The sequence below is a fragment of the Cervus canadensis genome, chromosome 5 (assembly GCF_019320065.1).
Source record: "Cervus canadensis isolate Bull #8, Minnesota chromosome 5, ASM1932006v1, whole genome shotgun sequence".
NCBI lineage: Eukaryota > Metazoa > Chordata > Mammalia > Artiodactyla > Cervidae > Cervus > Cervus canadensis.
This window is the reverse complement of record NC_057390.1, coordinates 56023996-56045523: the sequence shown is the minus strand read 5'-3', so window position 1 is coordinate 56045523 and position 21528 is coordinate 56023996. Positions and strand designations below refer to the sequence as shown.

Sequence of the window (21528 nt, the reverse complement as noted above, 5' to 3'; positions counted from 1 at the left end):
ATCTGTAAGTATTTAACACTTTGAGGTTAACAAATCAAATATTAATAACTGTGAGTAAATAACTAATAAGATTGTGGAACTAGGCAAAATTTTGACAACAAAAGTTAGTTGAATTAATGATTTGCATGCAAAAAATAAAACCACGAAACTATTAGAAGATCACAAAGGAATATTTATTTAATATTTCTGGAGATAATTTTGTACCATATAATAAAGGCAGAAACCATAAAATAAAACATACAATAACATAATTATGTGAAATTAATTTTCTAATTATATAATCAAAATCCCACATAAAATAATTAAAAGATGAATAAAAATTGCTGAGGAAAACATCTGTGATATTTATAAAAGCTGAAAGATGAATAAATTAATTTAAAACCTATAGAAGTCAATAAAAATTGGCAAAGCAAGTGAACATAAAATACAGAAAGTAAAATATAGAAATGTCAAACAAATGTAAGGTATTACAGCATGTCATTAGTAATGAAAATGATGAATCTTAAAAAAAACAACAGAATGTCTTTGATCTAAATTGCAACAGATCACCATCATTTTTTTTTTAAATTTTGGATAAGATGGATGGGAATATTAATATAAAATTATAAATATTAAATATATTTAGAAAGATATAAGTTCAAAAGTGGTCATCTTAAGTTTGTTTATTCCAAACATTTTGCAAAAGTCACTGGAATAAAACTATAACCCACATATATAGTAAATCAATATATAGTACTATGCACCAACTAAAACTATGCTGCAGGTGGATGCTTAATATGCTCAACTGGCAGATTATAAACAGTTTGCTTTTATTAACTTCATGTTTGTTACAAAAATATACAAAAATGCTAGGAAAATAGTAAACCAAGTTATACATGTGTATTTTTCTTGTTTTTGTCCTTATGTATTTTGTCATTTTGAACATAGACATAATAAGATGATATATTAATAAAAAGTCAATTAGAAAAATTATTACAAATGAGCTACATCAAATCTATATTATATAGTTTGAACTTTAAATTATGAAAGAAACTTGCTAATTTTTCAAGACAAAAATTTATAGAGACTTTTCGAAGAAGAGACCCAATTTTTGAAGGCAGAAAGTAGAAGTAAAATTTGGGAATGCACTTATTTATTCTTCCAGTAAACTTTTATGCCATTCCTCTTCTATACAAAGTATGGAATAAGGCATTGAGATATAAGGTCAAACAGAAACAGTCATATGGTACCTTTGCACGGATATGGGAGATTCAAATAGAACTTGAAGATGTTAATCAAATCACAATTAAAAAGAAGTGGTAGTGATGAAGAATTAAATCTTGTGGCTTGACAATATAAGAATTTTAGCAATGGCTTCCGGAGGAGATGTTAAACTGGAATAAATTGAATGAGTAGCATTCTAGTGCTGGCTTACATAGTAATATTATCAAAGGATAGAGCATGACAAGTAAAAGGAAAAGAAAAGAAAGTCGGTATAGTATGTGGCGACTTCCTTGAATGGAGATTTGAAAGCAAGAGGAGTATGGGTGAAAAGGATCTATAAAGAAAGGACCAGATTATTCAGGGTTTTTAAGTTTATGCTAAGGGTCTTAGCTTTTATCCAAAAACAACAGGACTCCTCTAAATCCTCTAAATAAAGGAGAACGGTATCATGATCAGCTCTTGTGTTGAAAGATCCACCTTGTATGCAGTGTAAATACAAAGAATAAATCCAATGCAGCAAGAGCTGAGCCTGGGAGAACTAATAGGACAAAAGGTGACAATAGAAGAATGATGAGTGATGAGTGAATAGAAGGTGATAGAGAAGAATGGATGAGTTTGAGACATACTCAAAAAGGAATTTGTTTACGGGATGTAAGAGAGTGCAGAGAGTCAAGGATGATTCCTGATTCTGACTTACAGAAATGGATAACTTCATTGACAAGACATGAACCCCCAGAAGGAAAATAGGCTTAAAAAGAAAGGCCATGATTTAGTTTGGAAATGGGCTTGATGTACTCTTGGATATTTGCATGTAGATGTCAAATAGGAAATTGGTATACATATGGAGAACTCAGGGAAGAGTGCAAGCAATAGAGAAGTAACATTTACTGTTAGTAAATAAATGATAATGCATGCTGTGTATGTAAATGCTATCATTGAGAGAGAGGGAGGGAGAATATAGTGATACAGGAGGAAGTGCAAGGTAAGAGCCTTAAGGAAAACATAATATTCAAGTAGAGAAAGTTGAACTTATAAAGGATATGAAAAAGAAACATGTTGGAATGAAGAGGAAATAGTTTGACTACGGAATTCTGGAAAGGAAAACATTTAAAGAAGGAGGAAAAGACTCAGTTTTAGATGTCACAGTGAAGCAAAGAATTTGAAATAAGGGCATAGCATTTAGTGACAATGAAGTCAGGGGCAAATTAAGCAAGACCTCTTTCGATAGTTTAATAGGCTCTAATTACAGATTGTAGTGGATTGAAGAATTCTGGGGTAGAATATTATGACCAGACTCTCTATTAATGGGAAGCCTAAGATAGGGCAGTAGTAGAAGAAAGTATCAGGTTAGGAGAAAATTCTATGTTGTTCACTCTTGAGTGGTAAGACCCACGCATGTTTAAAATGATCTAGGTTAGGAGTCAGCAAACTATAAAACCTTAACCAAATCCACCCACTGCCTGCTTTTGCAAATGAGGTTTTATTGGGACACAGATGCGCTCTTCTACATATTTTCTATGGTTGCTTTCATGCTGTAATGGCAGGGTTAGGTAGTTGTAACAGACCATATAGCTCAGAAAGTCTAAAATATTTACCATCTGGTCCTTTCCGGAAATATTTTGCCAATCTCTTATAGATCAAAGAAATAATTTCGCTATATAAGGCAGTGAAATGTAAGTAACGATAAGATAAAATAACTTAGAATGTCTGAGAGTATTGGTGGAGGAATTCATTCAGACATAGATGATATTATGCCATGGGAAGTAGCACATTGATATAATTTCCTGTAGTTTGAAGGTAATTCTCCTCAAGTTCTTTTAAAAAATAATAAATCTGCAAACTTTCAAGAATTATGAATAAGAATAAATTAACAAAACTAAAATACAAAAAAAGTACAACTAGAGAAATTTTACACATCATTAAGGAATTTTAAACCTTAAGATGAAAGTACATCTAATACTTTAATGACTTTTGTTCTGGATTATCAGAATATAGATTGAAGAAATTCACCTGCCTGATTTACAATTTCTAGTATAGTGGTCCACAGAGATTGAATGAACAACTATATGGCTGGAGAAGATGTTTAAGAAAATGTAATTATCACATAAATCATTAAATATGCTACATTTTCAATGAAATGGGTGTTTTTCTAGGAAATCTATTTCAACTTTCTGATTCAAAGACACAAAAAGGCAAAAAAAAATCTGGATAAAATTTACACCATTTTCTCAATACTATACCCAAAAAGACACCACAAAGGCAGTTTATGATAAATATTTTGTAAATTTAAAGGAAAAGATCATGTCCATGTTATTTAACCATTTAAGAGACAGAAAAAGATAAATAATAAATGTAACAACTGATAAAGAGAGTATAATTTTGAGTTACCTTACTAAGAGAGGTTTAAAAAAATTGCAGACAAAATAAAAGTAAACACAATGAGGGCTGATCTAGGAAAAATATTGTGAAAAACAATCATAATATATTCCAGAAAGGCAAATAAATTTTAACATTAGGAAATAAAAATATATAATTCACATAATCAATAACTGAAAGGTGGGAAAAATACAGGACTCACAAAAAGAGAAAAATGAAGTGCCCAAACGTCATTAAGTAATACTTAATGTCCATCCTAGTAATTGTGTATTTTATAAATGGAACTTAAGTTGTACAAATGTGATAAATAAAATTTTACCTAAAACAAAGTATTTTATCCACTATTGTAAACACAGCACTGAACCCAGTGTTAACAGACATAATGAAGGTATATAATACATTTTTGTTGAATAAATAAGTAAATGAATAAATAGAATGATAAAATGTATAAAAATACAGGAGACAGTCTGTGTTAAAATTAGAAACAAAAGAACTTTGTTACAGATCACCATAATCATGTAACATTATTCTAGAAGGTTTAAGAAATACAATATAGAAATATAAGTCAAAAGAAATGTAACTATTATAAAGCTAACATGTTTTTTTCTTTACAAAATTATTTTTGAACTAGAAATTTCAAAAAAATTAACAAATTAAGAATTTGGTCAAAATATAATCATATTATATATATACATATATGTTTTAATATACATACTAGAATCATAATAAAAAGCAAGTCAGCTCATGTTTACTAAGAATATAAGAAATAAAAAACATAAATGGAGCTCTCTGCCATTTTTATTCCATAACATTTCTTTGTGACAGCTTTAGATATTTCAATTATTTACAAATGAATTAAATGACCCACAAATTCCCAGTCGAAATAGTGTGTGTGTGTTCTAGAATAAAAAAAGAAACAGAGAGAGAAAGATGCAAAATTTTATTTCAAATGAAGATATTGATGAATAAACAAAGCAAAAAAGTATGTGGAATTTAGTATTAGAAATAAGGACACGTTTATTAAAGAAATATTTAAAAACTGTAAAAATATAATTTTGATATAAAATAGAGAATAAACCAATAGGAAAAGTATAGAAAACAAAAACTTGTGTGGATATATGAAAATTCTACATTACAATGGTAAAATACACTGAAAAAAATATAATTCTTTAGTGAAAAAGTAAAAATTAAGTCCATATTTCACATGATAAACTAAAGAATATTTTAGCTATACTACAGAAAAAATATAAAAATTAAATTATTGAGAAGTGATCAAAACATAGCAAATCTTTCCTTGCAAGATGGAAAGGCCTTTCTAAAAATACAAGCAATGTACAAAAGGTAACAAAAACTAGTCCTACTGTCAATACCATGGACTATTTATATGCCATATTTCAAAATAAGAAATCCAATAACACAAAATACACAGAAAAAAATTTCCATAGCCTAAAGCCAAAAACATGTTTATTAAACACTAAAAAACTGTCAACATTTTGAAAAAAAAAAGATAAATAATGCTGATATATATGTGGGAAAATAGCTCATGCAATTCATGTGGTAATACAAATAAGTATATATTTTTGAGAGTAATTTGGTGACATAAGCTAGGTTTAACATTTTCATTCTTTTGGCTATGTGTTTTATCTTCTAAGAATCTATCTAGATAATGAAGTCATGAAGAAATATTAGTAATAGTAAAACAAAGCATCATAAATGTTCAACTAAAAGGAAGAAGCAAATAGAATATGACATGTTATTAATGTGACTTCAAAAACTAGTATTTTAAAAAGTGACTCTATTCATCATCTATTCAACTTTAAAGAAAGTTAACTTTAAAGTAACAGTATGTATATAAATCTATACAACAGTTTTCAGTGCTAAATTAATTTTATAAACACTCACATACACATATTTGTGTATATTATTAGATGTAAATGTAGCAGAATCTCTGCATACTGGTATTTTTTGATCATCTTTTTGTTTATTTTTATAGCTAATCTCATATTTTCAACATTTTCTAAACAAAGAATTCATTTATATTCAGAAAATAAAAAATAAAAATATTTCAGGTTAATCCACAGAATTATACTTGTTCATATTTCAGAATAGGATTATCTTTGTTCACTATCAATAGAATAGCAATAGTTGGACAACATTAATAAAAATGTATATTTGTTTACACAGTTGATCATCATATTGCAATAAACTTTCACTAAGAAATGCAATGAGAAAGAGAGTAGATGCTATCTTCTTTCTTGGCCAACAATCCTTGCCAATCTTCATGTTTTGGAGGAAATCTATGCACATTCTCAAGGAAGGTGTTATGCCAAAATTAAAGGGAAAATAATTGGAATCTTGATTTAAAGTCATCAGTTATCCTCTAATCATTTGAGAAAAGGTACACTATGAGGAGATGGAAAGCTCAGATAATTATGAACTGCAAAAAGCTAGAATTTTATATTTATATTTTATATCATCTTTTCTTTTAAGTTTATCTAGATTAGAATCTAAGCAGTAATTCTTCAAAGAAAATCTGGTTAGAATACTGTGGACCATATTCCAAGATGATAAAACTGATTGACAGCTTGGTGACTGTAGTGGGGAAAGAGACTGAGAAAGGAATTCAAGATTAATGTCTCTGTTGTCACTCTACACTCCAGGACAGAAATTATAGTGGGGACAGCTACCACTGAACTGACATTCTTAAATGTTACATGAAAAATGAGATCCTTATTTGGCACAGGCCTAGTGCCAAAGACATAATGGACAGTGGTACCATATGGAACTGTAGAGTCAAAGAAGTAATCAATACAGTCTGATTCAAAATAGACTTATGATATTGTCAATTTAATCATGATGTCCTCAGAAAAAAAAGTACACTGGCAGTTTACTAAATTCTTACTTGATCTGTATAAGTAGAAGAGTACTAGGTCAAGTGAACAGAAGTCTAATGTGAATCAACACATGTACATACAGCTATTTACCAAGGTGATGGTACATTTGGGAGAGTGAAGTAATCAGACTTTTGGGAATTACTGGGGATGTCAACTCCAAAGGACACTAACCTGGAGATCCCAAACATCACTGTGGTCCTCCAGTCAAAGTAGGGGTCATGAAAGCAATGGAATTGTAGCTCAGGGACATTTCAGAGCTGGATCAGTGGGTCTGTGACCCCATTATGTAGTTACTTCCCTCATTCTAGAATATATAATTGGAAGAAACAATAATTGACTGGAAGAATCTCCAACTTGTAATAATTCCACCTTCCCAATTACAGAGAAGACAACTTACTGTCTTTTCTAATAATGCTAGCATTTTTCTTTTGTCTGCAGGTTTCCAGTTTTTGCTAAGTGGTACCCTTTATTTTACAGCACACAATAGTATTTCATGTGAAAATTTAAAAGTTTTTCATTTTAAAATATATCATAAATAATGGGAAATATGTAACCATATATTTATGCAAAAATAAGAGCTCATACTTTATTCAACCAAAATAAAGGCTTACTATTCACATCAAAGCATTAAGCATGTTTGTGTGTATATGTACATACATGTATACAACTAGAAAAATATAGGGTTCATAAAATCACATATTAACTTATTCAAAAAGAATACACATATTATTTGAAGAGTCCTACTTGTCATTGATAAAAACTTTGGGGTGAAGTAATTAGCCTCCAACTAATAAAAAAATAAATAAAAAATTAAAAAAAACTTTGGGGAAATTAAAATTACCTCTATTTGTTATGAAAATGAATTAATGGGCAACACCTGATTAGATTGGAAATTTATAAGTTGTTTCTATAACCCATTTCTTCTTTAGAGTTAATACTAAAAAACGAATTGTGAATGCTGCTTTCTTTGAAAGGTGAAAAATGTTCAGTCAAGAGAGTATTTACAAATCCTGAGTATTATTCAAATATTAGCATGTTTGGTACCCAAACTAAATTACAGCTCAGAAAAGGGACTGAAAATTCAGGTTTATTATTCACTTTATTAAAATATAACCATAACACTTATTTCTATAAAAGGCTATATTATAGCCATCATTATAACTAATAATAACAATGAAAATAATATAGCCACATTATATTTTAAATTTTTCAGTAGATACTAGGGCTTATGGCTAATAATCATTTATATTTACACTGAAAATTTTTTCATGGAATAGTTCAGAGTGGTTTTCAAATAGTAGCTCATTAATCACTTCAACAAGTTAGTTGGAAAGTTATCATCCCAATTCAATAGATGGAAAAATTATATCACAGAAAGGTCAGATATATATTTGCTTGTCCAGTATTATAGAAGTAAACCAAATTTCTGAGACCTCTTTTTCACCCCTTGATCTAACCACTGGATCAATGTAATTTTGGTCCATGTTGTGGTTTGACCATCAGCCTAAAGTATTTTAAGGCTGACCTCCCTGCTATTACTTTTATAGAACTATAAACACAGAAGAAAGTAACAATTTTTCATCTACAGGTACCGTACCAAAAAAGAACATAATTACTTTATATTTCTAGAATTTTCTTATTTTAGTCTTATTAGGAATATTTAACAATGGTTGGCATTAATTTAAAATAACAAATATCCAATACCTAATAGCAGTGAAATGCATCACGATCAAATTTATGCTGAAATAAACAAGCAATATTTTCAGGGTTTCATTTGCACGTATATGTATTTAATAGGAGTCAGTTAAAGGAAATAAGAAATCAACTTTTAATAATTCCCAGCACAGCAAATTAGATAGCCAGTAGAAAATGAAAAAAGAAATGTTTCAGTAAACGTGACTTAAGGGAGGAAGGAGAAATTGAAAACCAAGCATATAATTTATATCCAAAGACGTTTTCTTGTTTATTTTAATAAAATCAATATAATTTCAAACATTTATCTGATGGTATTTAACTTTAAAAGGCAGAAAACAGCAATTGTCATCTTTTCAAATGAAAACATACTGTGAATATGAATTAAGCAAACTCCAGGAGATGAAGGATCAGGAAACCTGGCGTGCTGCAGTCCATGGGGTCGCAAAGAGCTGGACACACCTGGGCCACTGAACAATGATAAATTAAGTACCATTGATTTTCCAAAATAAAACAATTTCAGGAATTTTCCCTCTTTGTCTGGTATCATTTGGTGTGCCAAGATTAGGGTCTATATGGTTTTGCTCTAACTGTAAAAGTGATCTCAAGAATGGCATCAATTCATAATACTATATATTTCTATTTTGGAATACATTTGGTTACTGAAAGTGACTCTTTGCACCCCCATGGACTTTATAGTCCATGGAACTCTCCAGACCAGAATACTGGAGTGGGTAGCTGTTCCCTTCTCCAGGGGGTCTTCCCAACCCAGGGATTGGACCTAGGTCTCCCACATTGCAGGCAGATTCTTTACCAGCTGAGCCACCAAGGAAGCCCTGTTTGGTTACCGAGATTCTAAAAAAAAGTGAGTTTTCTTAAACAAATCCATCTCTACTCATTTTAGTTTGTCTGTTTTAAATATTCAAATATATTGTAAAAACTAATACAATTTTTAGTTTTTAGAATTCAATGAAATTTGAAGATGTTAACCACTAAAATAGTAGGTAAAATGGTAATCATAAATTTGTTTAGGAAGTTTCATTTTGAAGTTATATTTTCTTTATCTTAAAATGCTCTTTTAAAATCAAAGTGTCAAAATGTTTACTGTACCTTACTTTTTGTATACTAGAAGACTTTAAAAAAAAAGAAAAGAAAAACCAAAGAAATTACCCTTCTCACTAAGTTCAGTTATTACATCTTTACCCCTAACTCTAAAGTCTGAGAATTCAGTGAATATATAAATGACTGAGGCAAAGGAGAGACATGCTCTATGGATGTCCAAAAATTCAGAAAACCATCATGATGCATTAAGGCACTGAGAGAAGAAACATGAAATTATTTTGATGCCATTATATTTTTTTAATATCTCCTCCAAATAACTATTTTTGAGGCAATTCAGGTGTTAGTTACTGGACATGTTAGTAAAGAACGAGGCTCATTCAAAAGTATAATATAAATTAATCTGCAATCTATTTGCAATATACATTTCAGTATTTTAGAAATATATATATATATATATGTGGGATATATGGGTATTTAATGTCATATGGTTGTTTAAAAGCAATTATACTTCAAAGTTATTTTTCTTTATGTTTAAGAACTTTATATAATATTAAAAGATATCATTTTCATATACAAACAATAATGCTTAATGTCATAATCTTATTTAGTCACACACATGTTCATTATCTGATATCCAGGCATCAGTTTTGTTTAGTTTTTGCCTTTTTGTCAAGCTTGTTCATCATTTTTGGAGATGGATTTTTTCAGAATTTTTTATATTCTCACTCTTACTTAAACCTTTTATCAATGTTTATTATTTTTGCCATCATTTCATTTTCAAACCTTACAAGTATTAAAATATGTAAGATCTGTCTTAAGGTCAAACATCTTACTTTTAAAGGACCTTAATTTCTCTTGGTGGTTTAAGCATTATTTTTAAACTACTCAGGGGGAGTATAAATCATATCCTTTGTACATATCGAGCAGTTTCATGTATATTAAAGCAGTTTATTAAAAAGTCAATGATTCTGATATCGAGGAAATACTGTGCTTTTTACCAACCTTCCTAACTGTTAAAAATTTAATTGGCTTATGGAGTGCATGAGAAAAATACCCTCACAATTTCTCTTTCATTTTAAGAATATTGAGATTTTATTAAACTGACCCAATGAATAATGGTTCTTTTGGTACTATAAAAAGCACTTTTAATTTTTAAAACATATTCAACATCTCTTTTATGCTTTCCACTGATCAAAAGACAGAGTGATTTTTCAAAACTTTCAAAAGTGTATATCAGTGTCTGGTGATATATACTGGTGAGTGTCTGGTCTCATTTTGAATTAGTGATTCATGAAACTCTAGAGACATGAAAGTTCTGATGAGTCACCACGTACCCAATGCTAATATTTCTGAACAACTTCCAAAACATAAAGCTATCTATAAATGTAATTCTTAAGAACTAGGATGACTAGATTTTGCTGAATATAGGAAAGTCACAAGAAGAAAAATTCTGGAGTCATCTAAAGAATACTGGGGTGTATCAAAAGCTATACATTCCTAAGACCAGAGTCAGACTTCTCAACTTGGATTCTTAAAGAGAAACCATTTATCAAAGCCTTGTTCATGAGATGATAATACAAGCTAATTCTAGAAAAAAGAATTGAACCTTTTATTATCAGCTTAAAAACCATTCCTAAATTAGCCATGTCAGGCCTTCCTGGCAGCTGTCATTCTTCACCAATACTATTTGCAGACTTTAATAAAAAATGTATTCATGAATGAAATTTAGTTGGATCAAATTTAGAGAGTATATTTTTTAAAGTCATATTTAAATGCTTTCAAAATAACTGGTTACTTGGAAGAAATTAAAATACATATAAATTTGTGTGTGTGTGCTCACATGTGTGCACATGTGTTATATGTGCTCCCTTAAAGCATAAAGAAATTGTATGGCTGCTCACCTAAGCATGCCACTTTTTAGTTAACTCAAGATGTTCTCTCTTTTCTCATTGACGATGATTATAAATAGCTCAGTTTTTCTTCCACATCCCTTCTTGCTCTTGTAAGCCTGGGAATGATCACGAAGATTTTACAAAGTTGATTATTCTGAGGAATAATCTGAATTGAGAAATACTGGACTAGGTGAATACACTCGTTCAGTGATGGTTCACAGAGAAATGAAATGACTAGCCCAAAGTCACAGCAAAATTGATAATGTATAGTTTAAACTCTGCTTTTTCAAAAAAGAACATTAGAATATCTGGACATAAGACACGTGTAATTTTAGAGAGGATGAAACATTTATCTTAAGAAGTATTTTCCTAACTAACAAATTCCAGTAATTATGACCCAAATTTTTGTTATTTGTATTTCACGGGTTCAGAATGGACACGATATACTTATATATTCTGCTCTCTATTTCCGTCTCTGAGCGCATGTACTTAATTACATAATACAAACACACACACACACACACACACACACACAGAGATTCTTTAAATATACAAAGTACAGTTTCAATTGCAACTTTTTAATATGACACAGTAGTAGTCAGCCAACAAAACTAACTGTTTTCTATAGCTTCATAGAAAGGGTATTAAACTCAGTGATTCTGAGCCTGCTTCACTTAGAATCCGCTTTGATATGTTATGAATTTTAGCTCCTGGAAATTCATTCAATATACTTCAAAATGTCAATTTCTACAGTGCAGAAAGAAGTTAATATTCCCCTTTAAATCAGTAGTTTGGACCTGACAATACAGTCAATAAATAAAAATTATTAGAAATGGTCTACACTACCCACTGCACAGCAGTGAAAGAAATAATATAAGCCCAAATGACAATCAATACAATTTTATTTTAAAGAGTATAACCAAAATACTAAATATTTGGAAAATATATACCTAATGTCACCTATACTGCCATTTTTCTAATGGCAGCACTGTTAGCATTATGGGATCATTAAACTTTATATATCAATTACTTCTCTTTTAAAACATTCTGAAATGTAGGATCTCTTTAGAGACCACTTTTATTCATGTTAAGGTTTTACTAATTTTAGCTATTTTAATTCAAAAGGCAAACTCTCTTGGCTTATATTCATGAAGATTAATTGTATAAAAGTCTTTGCTATTTTCTGTTGATAAAACATATCCTAGAAGAACCAGGTATTCAAAATTTTGTTTTGTATAACCTTTAAATAAAATTTTGTTATGTGGAATGAAGTAACTTTATAATTTTGTAATCTTTTTATGCAATAAGGCTATCCAAAGATTCACAAGCTATTTTCAAAAGTAAGTATTTGCAATTTTCTCTGTCAAAGACACTAAGCTTTAGACAAAGCTGTATCTTTTTGGTTTTAAGTTCCCTTCTTTGAACACATATTGAGAACAAATTAAATGATTCAGTTCAACCAAGCACACTGATCCACTCAAGGTATGATTGAGATGAATCTATCAGAGTTTTGCCATTTATCTTTAATTATTCATTTCTATCTACTCTATTCTTTTAGAGAAATAAGAAAGTTTAACTGTTTAAATTATTATAATATTCTCTTCAGATTCTTATCATATAATGTGCACTTGGACCTTTAAAATTCATAAAGAACAGAACCAAAATTATTTAATTATTTACTTTATAGATCACATGCCATATATGTGTGGTGGGTCACAGATATTATTCTAAGGAGGAATGTTAATATTTTTATTTCCTTCTTAAAGAGAATAGACAAAATGAATATTTTAACCATATTTAGACTATGATAGATGGTAGCATCAACTATGCAAGTAAAATTTTCAATTTAATGCAATTTTTTCAAGGCACTATCTTAGAAATTAGCATTTAGTGCTAAGTTTTCTAGTTAAATATTTATGGCTTTATTAAGTAATTCAATGTTTTGAATAACAAAGCCTACCTCAAAAAAAATATACCATAAATGTTAAGGGTTCTCTATTTTTCAAAGCTATTGATATGTGAGGTTTGTCAAAACACCACCACACCTAAACTCAAGGTACATCCACTGTCCTAAAATGCCATAAACTTGGGCAAATCACATCTCTCTCTTGGCTTCATTTTGTAGAGAAGTTTTCTCAACAACAGAAATTTTACTCTGGGTTGACATAGAAGTACGTTGAAAATTACTGTTTTCATAACACTTTCTGAGAATCTACTTGTCCTCGTTTCTTACTTCCATCTGTAACTATAATAAACTGGAAAAGGAGGAGTGGCAGGTGCTCTGTTTGTTTCTGTGTGTTTGTGTTTCAAAATAAGTTAATGTTCATTTCAGTGTAGCTTTATTGAACCCCACGCACTCAAAAGTGCAGTTAATGATCTCAGATGTATAGCTTACCATTTTCTACTTTGAGAGTTTGATCTATTTCAGTAGGGCTACCATTTCAATTGAACATCTTCATTACAATCTTTGGTTAAATTTTTCATTACTTACTGCTGTTTAACACCACACCCATCCCCAACAATGTCACCACGATTTCATGACCATAAACACAACTCTACGGGACACATATAGTATCAAAATGTGTTTTGAAACACATTTCTATGGAGTGAAATAACGTTTTTATTTCGTTTCAATCATGGTAATGCCTGTGGTCTTTAAGGGATGGTCTCTGGGATTTAAGACCTCTGGAAAAGTTTTAGAACCACTGTTTTGAAATGCTAGCTCTTTAAGAATCTTTCCTGGTGATTCTTTTAAATAAAAATCACCATGCTAATACAAATTCAAAGAGAAAATGAAAGAATGGAACTGGATTTTAATTTTCTTTTTACATTACTAGCCTTTAGGAGGGTCTCAAAATAGAAGCCAAATCTAGAATAAAACAGAATGAATTTTCTTTACTAATATTCACAAATATTGTATAAACACTACCTTGAAATAAAAACATCAAGACTTGCTAGATTTTTATATAAAATTTTGTATTCTCTTTAACTTTTAAGGACAATTTCTTATACAGATTTCTCTTAGGGATTCATTATCAGGGAGTACTTTTCTTATTTACAATCATATATAAGAGGAGAAAATCAACTTTGTGAAGAATAGCTCAATATTTCAAATTACACTGAGTTGGAGATAATTTCAAACTCAGTGCTTTGTCTGAAAACATTTTCATTAGCTCTTAATTTTGGGTTATGGAAAGATTTGGAATATATATCATAAAAGAGCAAATTATATTTTTCAACACTCACACTGCTGCTGCTGCTAAGTCGCTTCATAACTAGTATTAAAAAGGGCAAAATCTTCAAATGCTTGTTAAAACTTTCTTTTGAGAAAATAATCATGTAAAATTGGATATTAAGATGACACAGAGCCAGAACTTTACCTCTCTTTACTAATTTATTCTAGTAACAAGGCCTTGGCAGTCTCACAATCTTTGCACTTTTTAATTAATTTTACCAAATAAAGAATAATTGGCATCCACCATTACTTATTAACAAGTTGGAAATTTGTGACTATTTTTCTTCTCATAAATGCATTCCTATCTGTGATCTTTAAAATACACTGACTCCAAACTTATTCTCATGAAAATAGTATAACACGAAACACCTTCATTTGAGATGATTGTTACAGAAAGGGAAAATACTCAGAACCCAAATCTCTCTCTTTTTATTTATAAATATTTGCATCACTTAGTTTTGGATTAGTGTAACAAGAAAACACATTATGTCTTTGGGGATGACAACAACACTGACAAACAGTCCCTGTATGCTTGTCATCATGTTATTGCTAAATCACCCACAACATCATGACCTGATTTTAGTTACCAGGGAAAAGCCAAAACATGGAATTTAAATTTCATTCTGATTACATACATACAGCCAGCACTTAAAAAACCTTTGAAAATGATCTATGTCCAGTAATTGAAAAAAAAAAAAAAAGGAAAGGAAAGGAAGAAGTAAGGAAGGAAAGGAGAAAGGAGGGAAGAAAGGCAGGAAGGAAGGAAAGAAGGGAAAAAAGACATCTTTAAATGCCTTAATACAATTACACAATAGGCCTGACATTCTCTATGCTGGTATAATAACCAAGTGGCAAATAACATAGAAACAGTTATCCCTGTGAGATCCCTGTTGCATGCTTTAATTAAAAGTAAAAAATATACAACAAAATCAACCCTTGGGTAAATTGCTCTTTGGTTTAAATCGTCATTACCTCCTGGAATTTTGGTAAAATCACTTTGTTTTTAAATTAAGCCAGCCCCTCCTTTACTAGATTACAAAGTCAAACAACAAAAACCAGACATAAATTTTTAGGATGAAAAGAGTTTTGTTTGTGTGTATGTGTGTCTGTAAGTCCAACCCCTATATACAACCTGTTTAAAAAAAAAAAAAAAAAAAACAGATGCTTTAACATAGTGCTTTATTCCAACTTAATCTCATCCTTGAATGAACTTCCTTCAAGTTTCAACCATTTAAGGAAAAATAAAAAGAGCAGTCAATTTCCTCGTGGTTGTAATTTAATTAAGTAACCTTTCACACTGAGCAAAACCCAAAAGCAAAAGGGTCATTAATCTTTCTAGTGATTAGAGACACCTCTAGAGCTTCAAACATTTACCTCTCCTTCCCCGCAGTGGAAATGCTTTTAGGAGGATCATGGTTCATACCTCACATTCCCTGGAGCCAGAGATGGTATATGTGCAGGGCCCAGATCCATTAACCGATATATCCATGGTCTCAGAGTTTGTAGGCTTGTAGTCCACATAATACTCCTGTAAAGGGGAATTCATTTGTCTCTCAGACTCTCTGGTCTTTTTCCGCCGCCTCTTCATAAGAGAGTGTTGCTGAAGTTGTTTCATGCTGGCTGGGTAGCGTTTCCAAGACACATAGATTACCAAGAGGATCATAGCCACCGAAAGAAAGAGAGCCACGCTCCCTGCAATAATTTTGTGGAATGAAACATGCTCATACTCTTGCTCTGTGCCAGGAATCTGAAACCCCGGGGAAGGGCTTGGTGTTTCAAGGGTGGACCGGCTAGGGTCAGATTTCAAGGTTGTAGGTTTAGGGATAATCAGAGGCTTCTGGGGAGTTTGGGGGACCAAGTGTGATTTTTCTGTGTTGACCACCTGGACTTCAGAGCAGATATTATATGTTTCCACTGCATCACTGACCTTTTCACCTTGGATGTGCTTAGGTCCTGCACATATCATGGTGCTTTCCTTAGTTCCTTTGAAATTCTTAAGCCAATAAAATAGGGGACAAATACTCCGACTGCATTCCCACATATTCCCAGACAAAGTGATGGATATTAATGATATCCATGCATTGACAGTTTCCTGTGAGATGTTGGTAAGCTTGTTGGAATCCAAATTCAATTTTTGCAAATTGGGCAAACATTTAAATGTGCCCGGCTCAATTCCTTGGATATCATTCCCTGATAAATCCAAGTTGTGTAAGGAACTCCAAGTCCATGTCAAGCCTTGGCTAATGGAGCGAATTCTGTTCCATTGTAAGTAAATTGAACGGAGGTTGAAGAGACGTGGAAAATGAGCAAAGTTGATCTTGGAAAACTGATTGTGCTCCAAGTGGAGCTCTTTTAACTTCAAAAGGCCAGCAAAAGCATTTCGCGACAAACTTCGAAGACGATTATAACCCAAATCCAGAAAGTCAAGATTTCGACAGTCTTGAAAAACTCTGATTGGTACAGTCTTTAATGAGTTAGATCTCAAGTGCAAAATGATGAGTTTCCGAAGGCCTTTAAATTGTTCAGATTGCAATGTCTGAAGCTTATTGTAAGAAAGGTCCAGACTGCGGAGATTGGGAACTGGGTGAAATGTTTTATTGTGCAGATAGGTAATTTTGTTGGAGCTTAGAATTAATTCTTTCAGTCTACGGATGCCTTGAAATGCATCTTCATCCACTGAGCTAATGTAATTATGGTCAAGATAAAGCCATATAAGCTGGTTAAGGCTGGCAAACTGATTGGATTTGAGTTTCTGAATGCTGTTGAACCTTAATGATAAGCCTTGTGACCCTCCAGAAATGTTCTCAGGAATATCTGCAAAAGCATGAGACTCACAGTACACAATTTTGCCATCACATCTGCAGTTCTTTGGGCAAGCTCTCTGAGCCCCCGTGAGCATAACAAGCAGCAGTGTAGGAAGTAGCACTAGCACCACACGCATGCTTCTCAGCTGCGTAATTAAATGGAAACCTACAATATTAAAAAGAAGACAAATGCACATTGTAAAGCTATTAATGTAAATCACCACCAGCTTACCGATATCAGGGGCATCTCATCTAGTGTAGTAATGGAACAGTTGATTTAAGAACAATGTATTTGACACTTAAAGCCTTATTTTCTTCAGTATTACATGCTTACTATTTAGGTTTCATGCTTGCTTTCTTGATTTCCAAATTGCCACAGTGTCATAGAACTAAGAACAGCTTCCTGAGTTTCAGGAGTTCATATGCATATCAACACTGGAAAACATCCACCCTATCTTATCACATAATGACATTTAATAACATCTATGTTTGGCTAGTCACTCTGTTGGATACCAGTACCAAAAGGAAGAATATTAAGTCTTCTGGTAATGGGGAAAATGTGACTTACTAAGCCCTATGCTTGTACATCTTTCTTAGTTGAGCAAAGAGGCTGTGTTTTGGCAAAGGAGCTTCAGTAAACTGTCAAGGTAACCCAAGTTTGCCCAGCTTGAAATTGCATCCCTATTGCATAATGAGGTAACCACATAGGAGCTCTGATAAAACAGCACTGGGACCAGTATACACAATCAATGGAGCATGGTATGCAGACTAGTAACAGCGGGGAGTACTGTCAATGTATTAATAAGCATATAAGCTCTCAACATTCAGGAAGAGATTCGTACTAAGGTTCTACCCAGTGATCACCAGCTGAGAGTCCTAACTACTGATAGCACAGAACGCTCCAAAGTTATGCTTATTAGATTTCTATTAAATATTTGCACAAAATACAAAATAATCTTGTGAAGTATTAGTTTTTTTCCTTATATATTTAACATAGTTGCTTTTCCAAATTTGGGGGATAAACAGAGAAACAGCAGACTACTAACCTCTCCCATCCCAAACTGCTCAAATTTCTCACTGACTTTTTTTCTCCCCTACCTACATTAACTTCAGAAAATCTGCAAAGTTGCAATCTATTGGCACTGATGCTGCATTTCCAAGTCATAGCATGTTAAGGGACTTCTTTCCTCTGTCAACAGTAGATTTATTATTTTTTAGTGGTGAGAAGAGAAAAAAAAGTACCTTGTGCTGCAGTATTAATCTTAAATATTCATGTTTTTAAACAACAGGCAATCAGCCAAATTCTTAATTTAAGAAAAGAAACTCTCCTTTTACTCAAAGAATTAATTTTTTTTTTTTTTTAATCTGAAACCCCATCCTTCTCTCTGTCCTCTTGCCAGCTACAGACTCATTGAAATACATTCCAGCTCTCCCAGACAGGAGAAAGGGGTGGAGGGGGGGAAGCCAGTCACACTTGAAAAAATAAGACTGGCAAATGACTGCTGGATATTTGGAAGCTGTGTTGAGTATTCATCCTCAAAGATAAAACAAGCCCTTGTGCGACCTCTGATAAAGTAATGACCCCACCCCTACACACACGCAGTAAAGTGTTGACAATCTTCCTGACAGCAACCAGAAATACAAGCATGGTTAATATTATCAAGAAATAGAAACAAATATATCATTTATCTCATGCTCAATTCCCAAGCAAGGATATGCATACGGAAGAGACAGTCATAAAGATATTTCTCCAGAGTCTGTTTAAGTCCGTGTTATGCATTTACAGTTTACAAAAAAATAAAGGAAAATGATCTAAAAATATAATAGCAACTATAGTGAGTCAACTGGCAAACTCCAAGGCTGCCGCTTTTTGCCTGTTTTGATGTTTTTTACCAGCTAATGCCACGACTGAGAATAAGAAGCCGAGAGGATCAGCTTTGCTAAGAAGGAAACAACAAAAGTTCACTTACCCATCCTTTGTCATCCAAAACGGTTCCCCCCTCTCTCAGCGTTCTTCTTATTTGGTCTCTCTTGCTGAAACCACCACCACCTTCATGACACAGTGCGGCTGTCATTCACATAATTCTGATCCCGCATGTGAGCTAGTAGCCCCACACAAACTTCCCCGGAGAGGACAGACAAAAAAAATATATATATGTACATGAAAAAAAAATTCAGCCTGGGGTGGGATGGGGGGCAGGGAGGTGGAAGCAGTAGGGGGGTGGGGGAGGGCCTCTAGGCTCTGAGCATCATTGTGTAATTCACCAGAGATCCATCAGCAGTAATTGGCAATCTGTGCAAAAGAGCTACAGCCCATCTCGAAGGTAACCAACTTCTCTGTAAAAAGAGAGGAGAAAAAAAAAAAAAAAAGAAAATCTTCAGAATACCTGGCATTCCTTATTGTGCTGGCTTTTGCCATTCCCAGATAAAGCAATTCATCCTCTGGATTTTCAGTTCTTCCAGCAAGGAGGCCTCCTGTGCTGTATGAGACCCCAGTTTAAAAGCTATGCAGGCTAGGTTTATCCATTTAGCTGGTCAGGTTTAAAGTGTTTTGTAGCTGTGCTGAGAGGCAGCCCTTGTCTAATTCAGAAGGCTTTCCAGAGACTGATGATGCTCAGAGCTTGTTGGTGCTAATGCTTGAGTTTGTGATACACTGAGTGCCCTCCGCTGGAGAAAACAGATTGCACATTAAAGACGGGAACAAGTGAGCCTGTCAGTGGTGTGCAGCCTTGCCTCTCTCAGAAAGGGAAATTAAAGGCACAGGATCACTTTTTTTTTCCCTCTGATAATATATATTATGAAAGGTTTATGCCAAAGAGCTTTATTCAGTGATATCAAATATTGAGTAAAATACTGCCTCTCTAAATATTAAGCAATTAGTAGTTTTTAAAGTTACTTTGACATGATTTTCTTCCTATATGTATCACAGGGGATATATATTTTTTAACAGTAGAAATAATTTCTTTTTTATTTTTGTTGATGTTGCTTTGTTTTATTTACACAGTTTTTGAGCAAACCACAAAAAGAAATAGTCTTTTTTTTTTTAGTTGAATTACATTTATTTTTATTCAATACCTTCATTCAGCCTGTTGTTCAGTATCCATATTTCCATTACTTTCTTGGTTTGTCATATAGACAGAGAGGTCAACAGAAATAAACAGCCTAAACTGAATCTCATTAGCCATATATGCAGAATTCTAATGCATAAGGCCTGAAATTAATAGAGACCTTTCCCTTAAGAATCATTCATACTCAAGGAAAAATATCACTTTCAAAGACAGTTACATTAAAAAAATTAGATCTAACTTTTAAATTTCCAATTTTTGGTAATAAAATATATTCTTAATTTTGCACATTTATTAAAGAGGCTAGATCATTACTTTCAAAAGTGTAAATTTTTAGTCTTAAAACAGTCTTTTTAAAAAACTATATTACCAAATGTGCAGATAACTAAGAGAGACTAAATTTTAGAAAAGAGAAGAATTCCAGCTTGACATTGTTATTGCAATTACTTTCTTTAAAACTTATCTGTAATGCAAATTTCCCTAAGAATGAGTTATAATGGACAACACCAGAAAAACCAAACTATGTGAGTTCATTGCTGTAGTTCTCTAAAATTTGCACAGTATTCTCAGAATTATGGGGATAAATTATATAATACATGAAATATGTATTTTTTAAACTACACACTTTCCTTAACTTGTACTAAACTTTGAAAAAAAATAGCATAACTCATCACTTCCATTTTGTTTCTGTTCTTGTTTATTCCATAATCTTCTTGCAGGTAATAATTTTAAGAAGAATCTAGAATATTGACCCAACACAAAATAGAGAGAGACTGCTAGATAACATTGCTAAACTAATTTAGCAGGTATGGGAAGTTTAAATGAATTTTATGTAAGTATCTAGAATTGCTATAGATCATTGAAAATGGATAGCTTTAGAAATAGTTTTTAAGTTGTCTGCCAAAATATTAATGAGGGATGCTTATTATATGAATGATATATATTATTTAATCCAGATTTATGAGCAAGCAATATCAGACCATTGCCTAATTACAAAGATTTCTCAAGGAACAAATAAATCCTTTTTTCATTAACTAAAACTTAAATTTCTATTTTAGAAATGTATACCTTTGGTTTAAAGCTTACTACTTATTAAAATGCAAATGAACACTGAAAGAGAGATTAATGAAAATATATACCTTTCTAAGAAAATCAACATAGATGATACACATATAATTTGTTTATAGTAGTGTGGTTTACATAGGAATACAACTTCACCTAAATACTCAATGATAGAGGATTAGTTCAGGAAAGTTAACATATTCATGAATTAGAACACATGCTGCCATTGAAATTGAAACAATT

General features: G+C 32.0%; 1 protein-coding gene across 2 annotated transcripts; it reads right to left on the bottom strand.

Moving 5' to 3' along the window:
* Positions 1-298: 298 nt before the first annotated feature.
* LRRTM4 (leucine rich repeat transmembrane neuronal 4) lies at positions 299-19813 on the bottom strand. Of its 2 annotated transcripts, none has more exons than XM_043468838.1 (3): positions 19129-19800; positions 15778-17324; positions 299-1373 (listed from the first exon to the last, which is right to left on the bottom strand). In XM_043468838.1, the coding sequence occupies exons 1-3, from the start codon at positions 19130-19132 to the stop codon at positions 1344-1346; spliced, it is 1581 nt and encodes a 526-aa protein (XP_043324773.1). In that variant the 5' UTR covers positions 19133-19800; the 3' UTR covers positions 299-1343. The 2 variants fall into 2 exon arrangements, with proteins under 2 accessions (XP_043324773.1, XP_043324774.1); XM_043468839.1 differs by lacking the exon at positions 299-1373 and having other exon boundaries at positions 14684-17324; positions 19129-19278; positions 19546-19813.
* Between the last annotated feature and the right edge of the window lie 1715 nt (positions 19814-21528).

Coding starts and splice junctions, on each gene's coding strand:
- LRRTM4 (XM_043468838.1), bottom strand. Junction 1,374..15,777: donor CTGGCTCCAGGGAATGTGAG/GTATGAACCATG, acceptor AATTTATTCCAG/TTTAACATCTCCTCCGGAAG.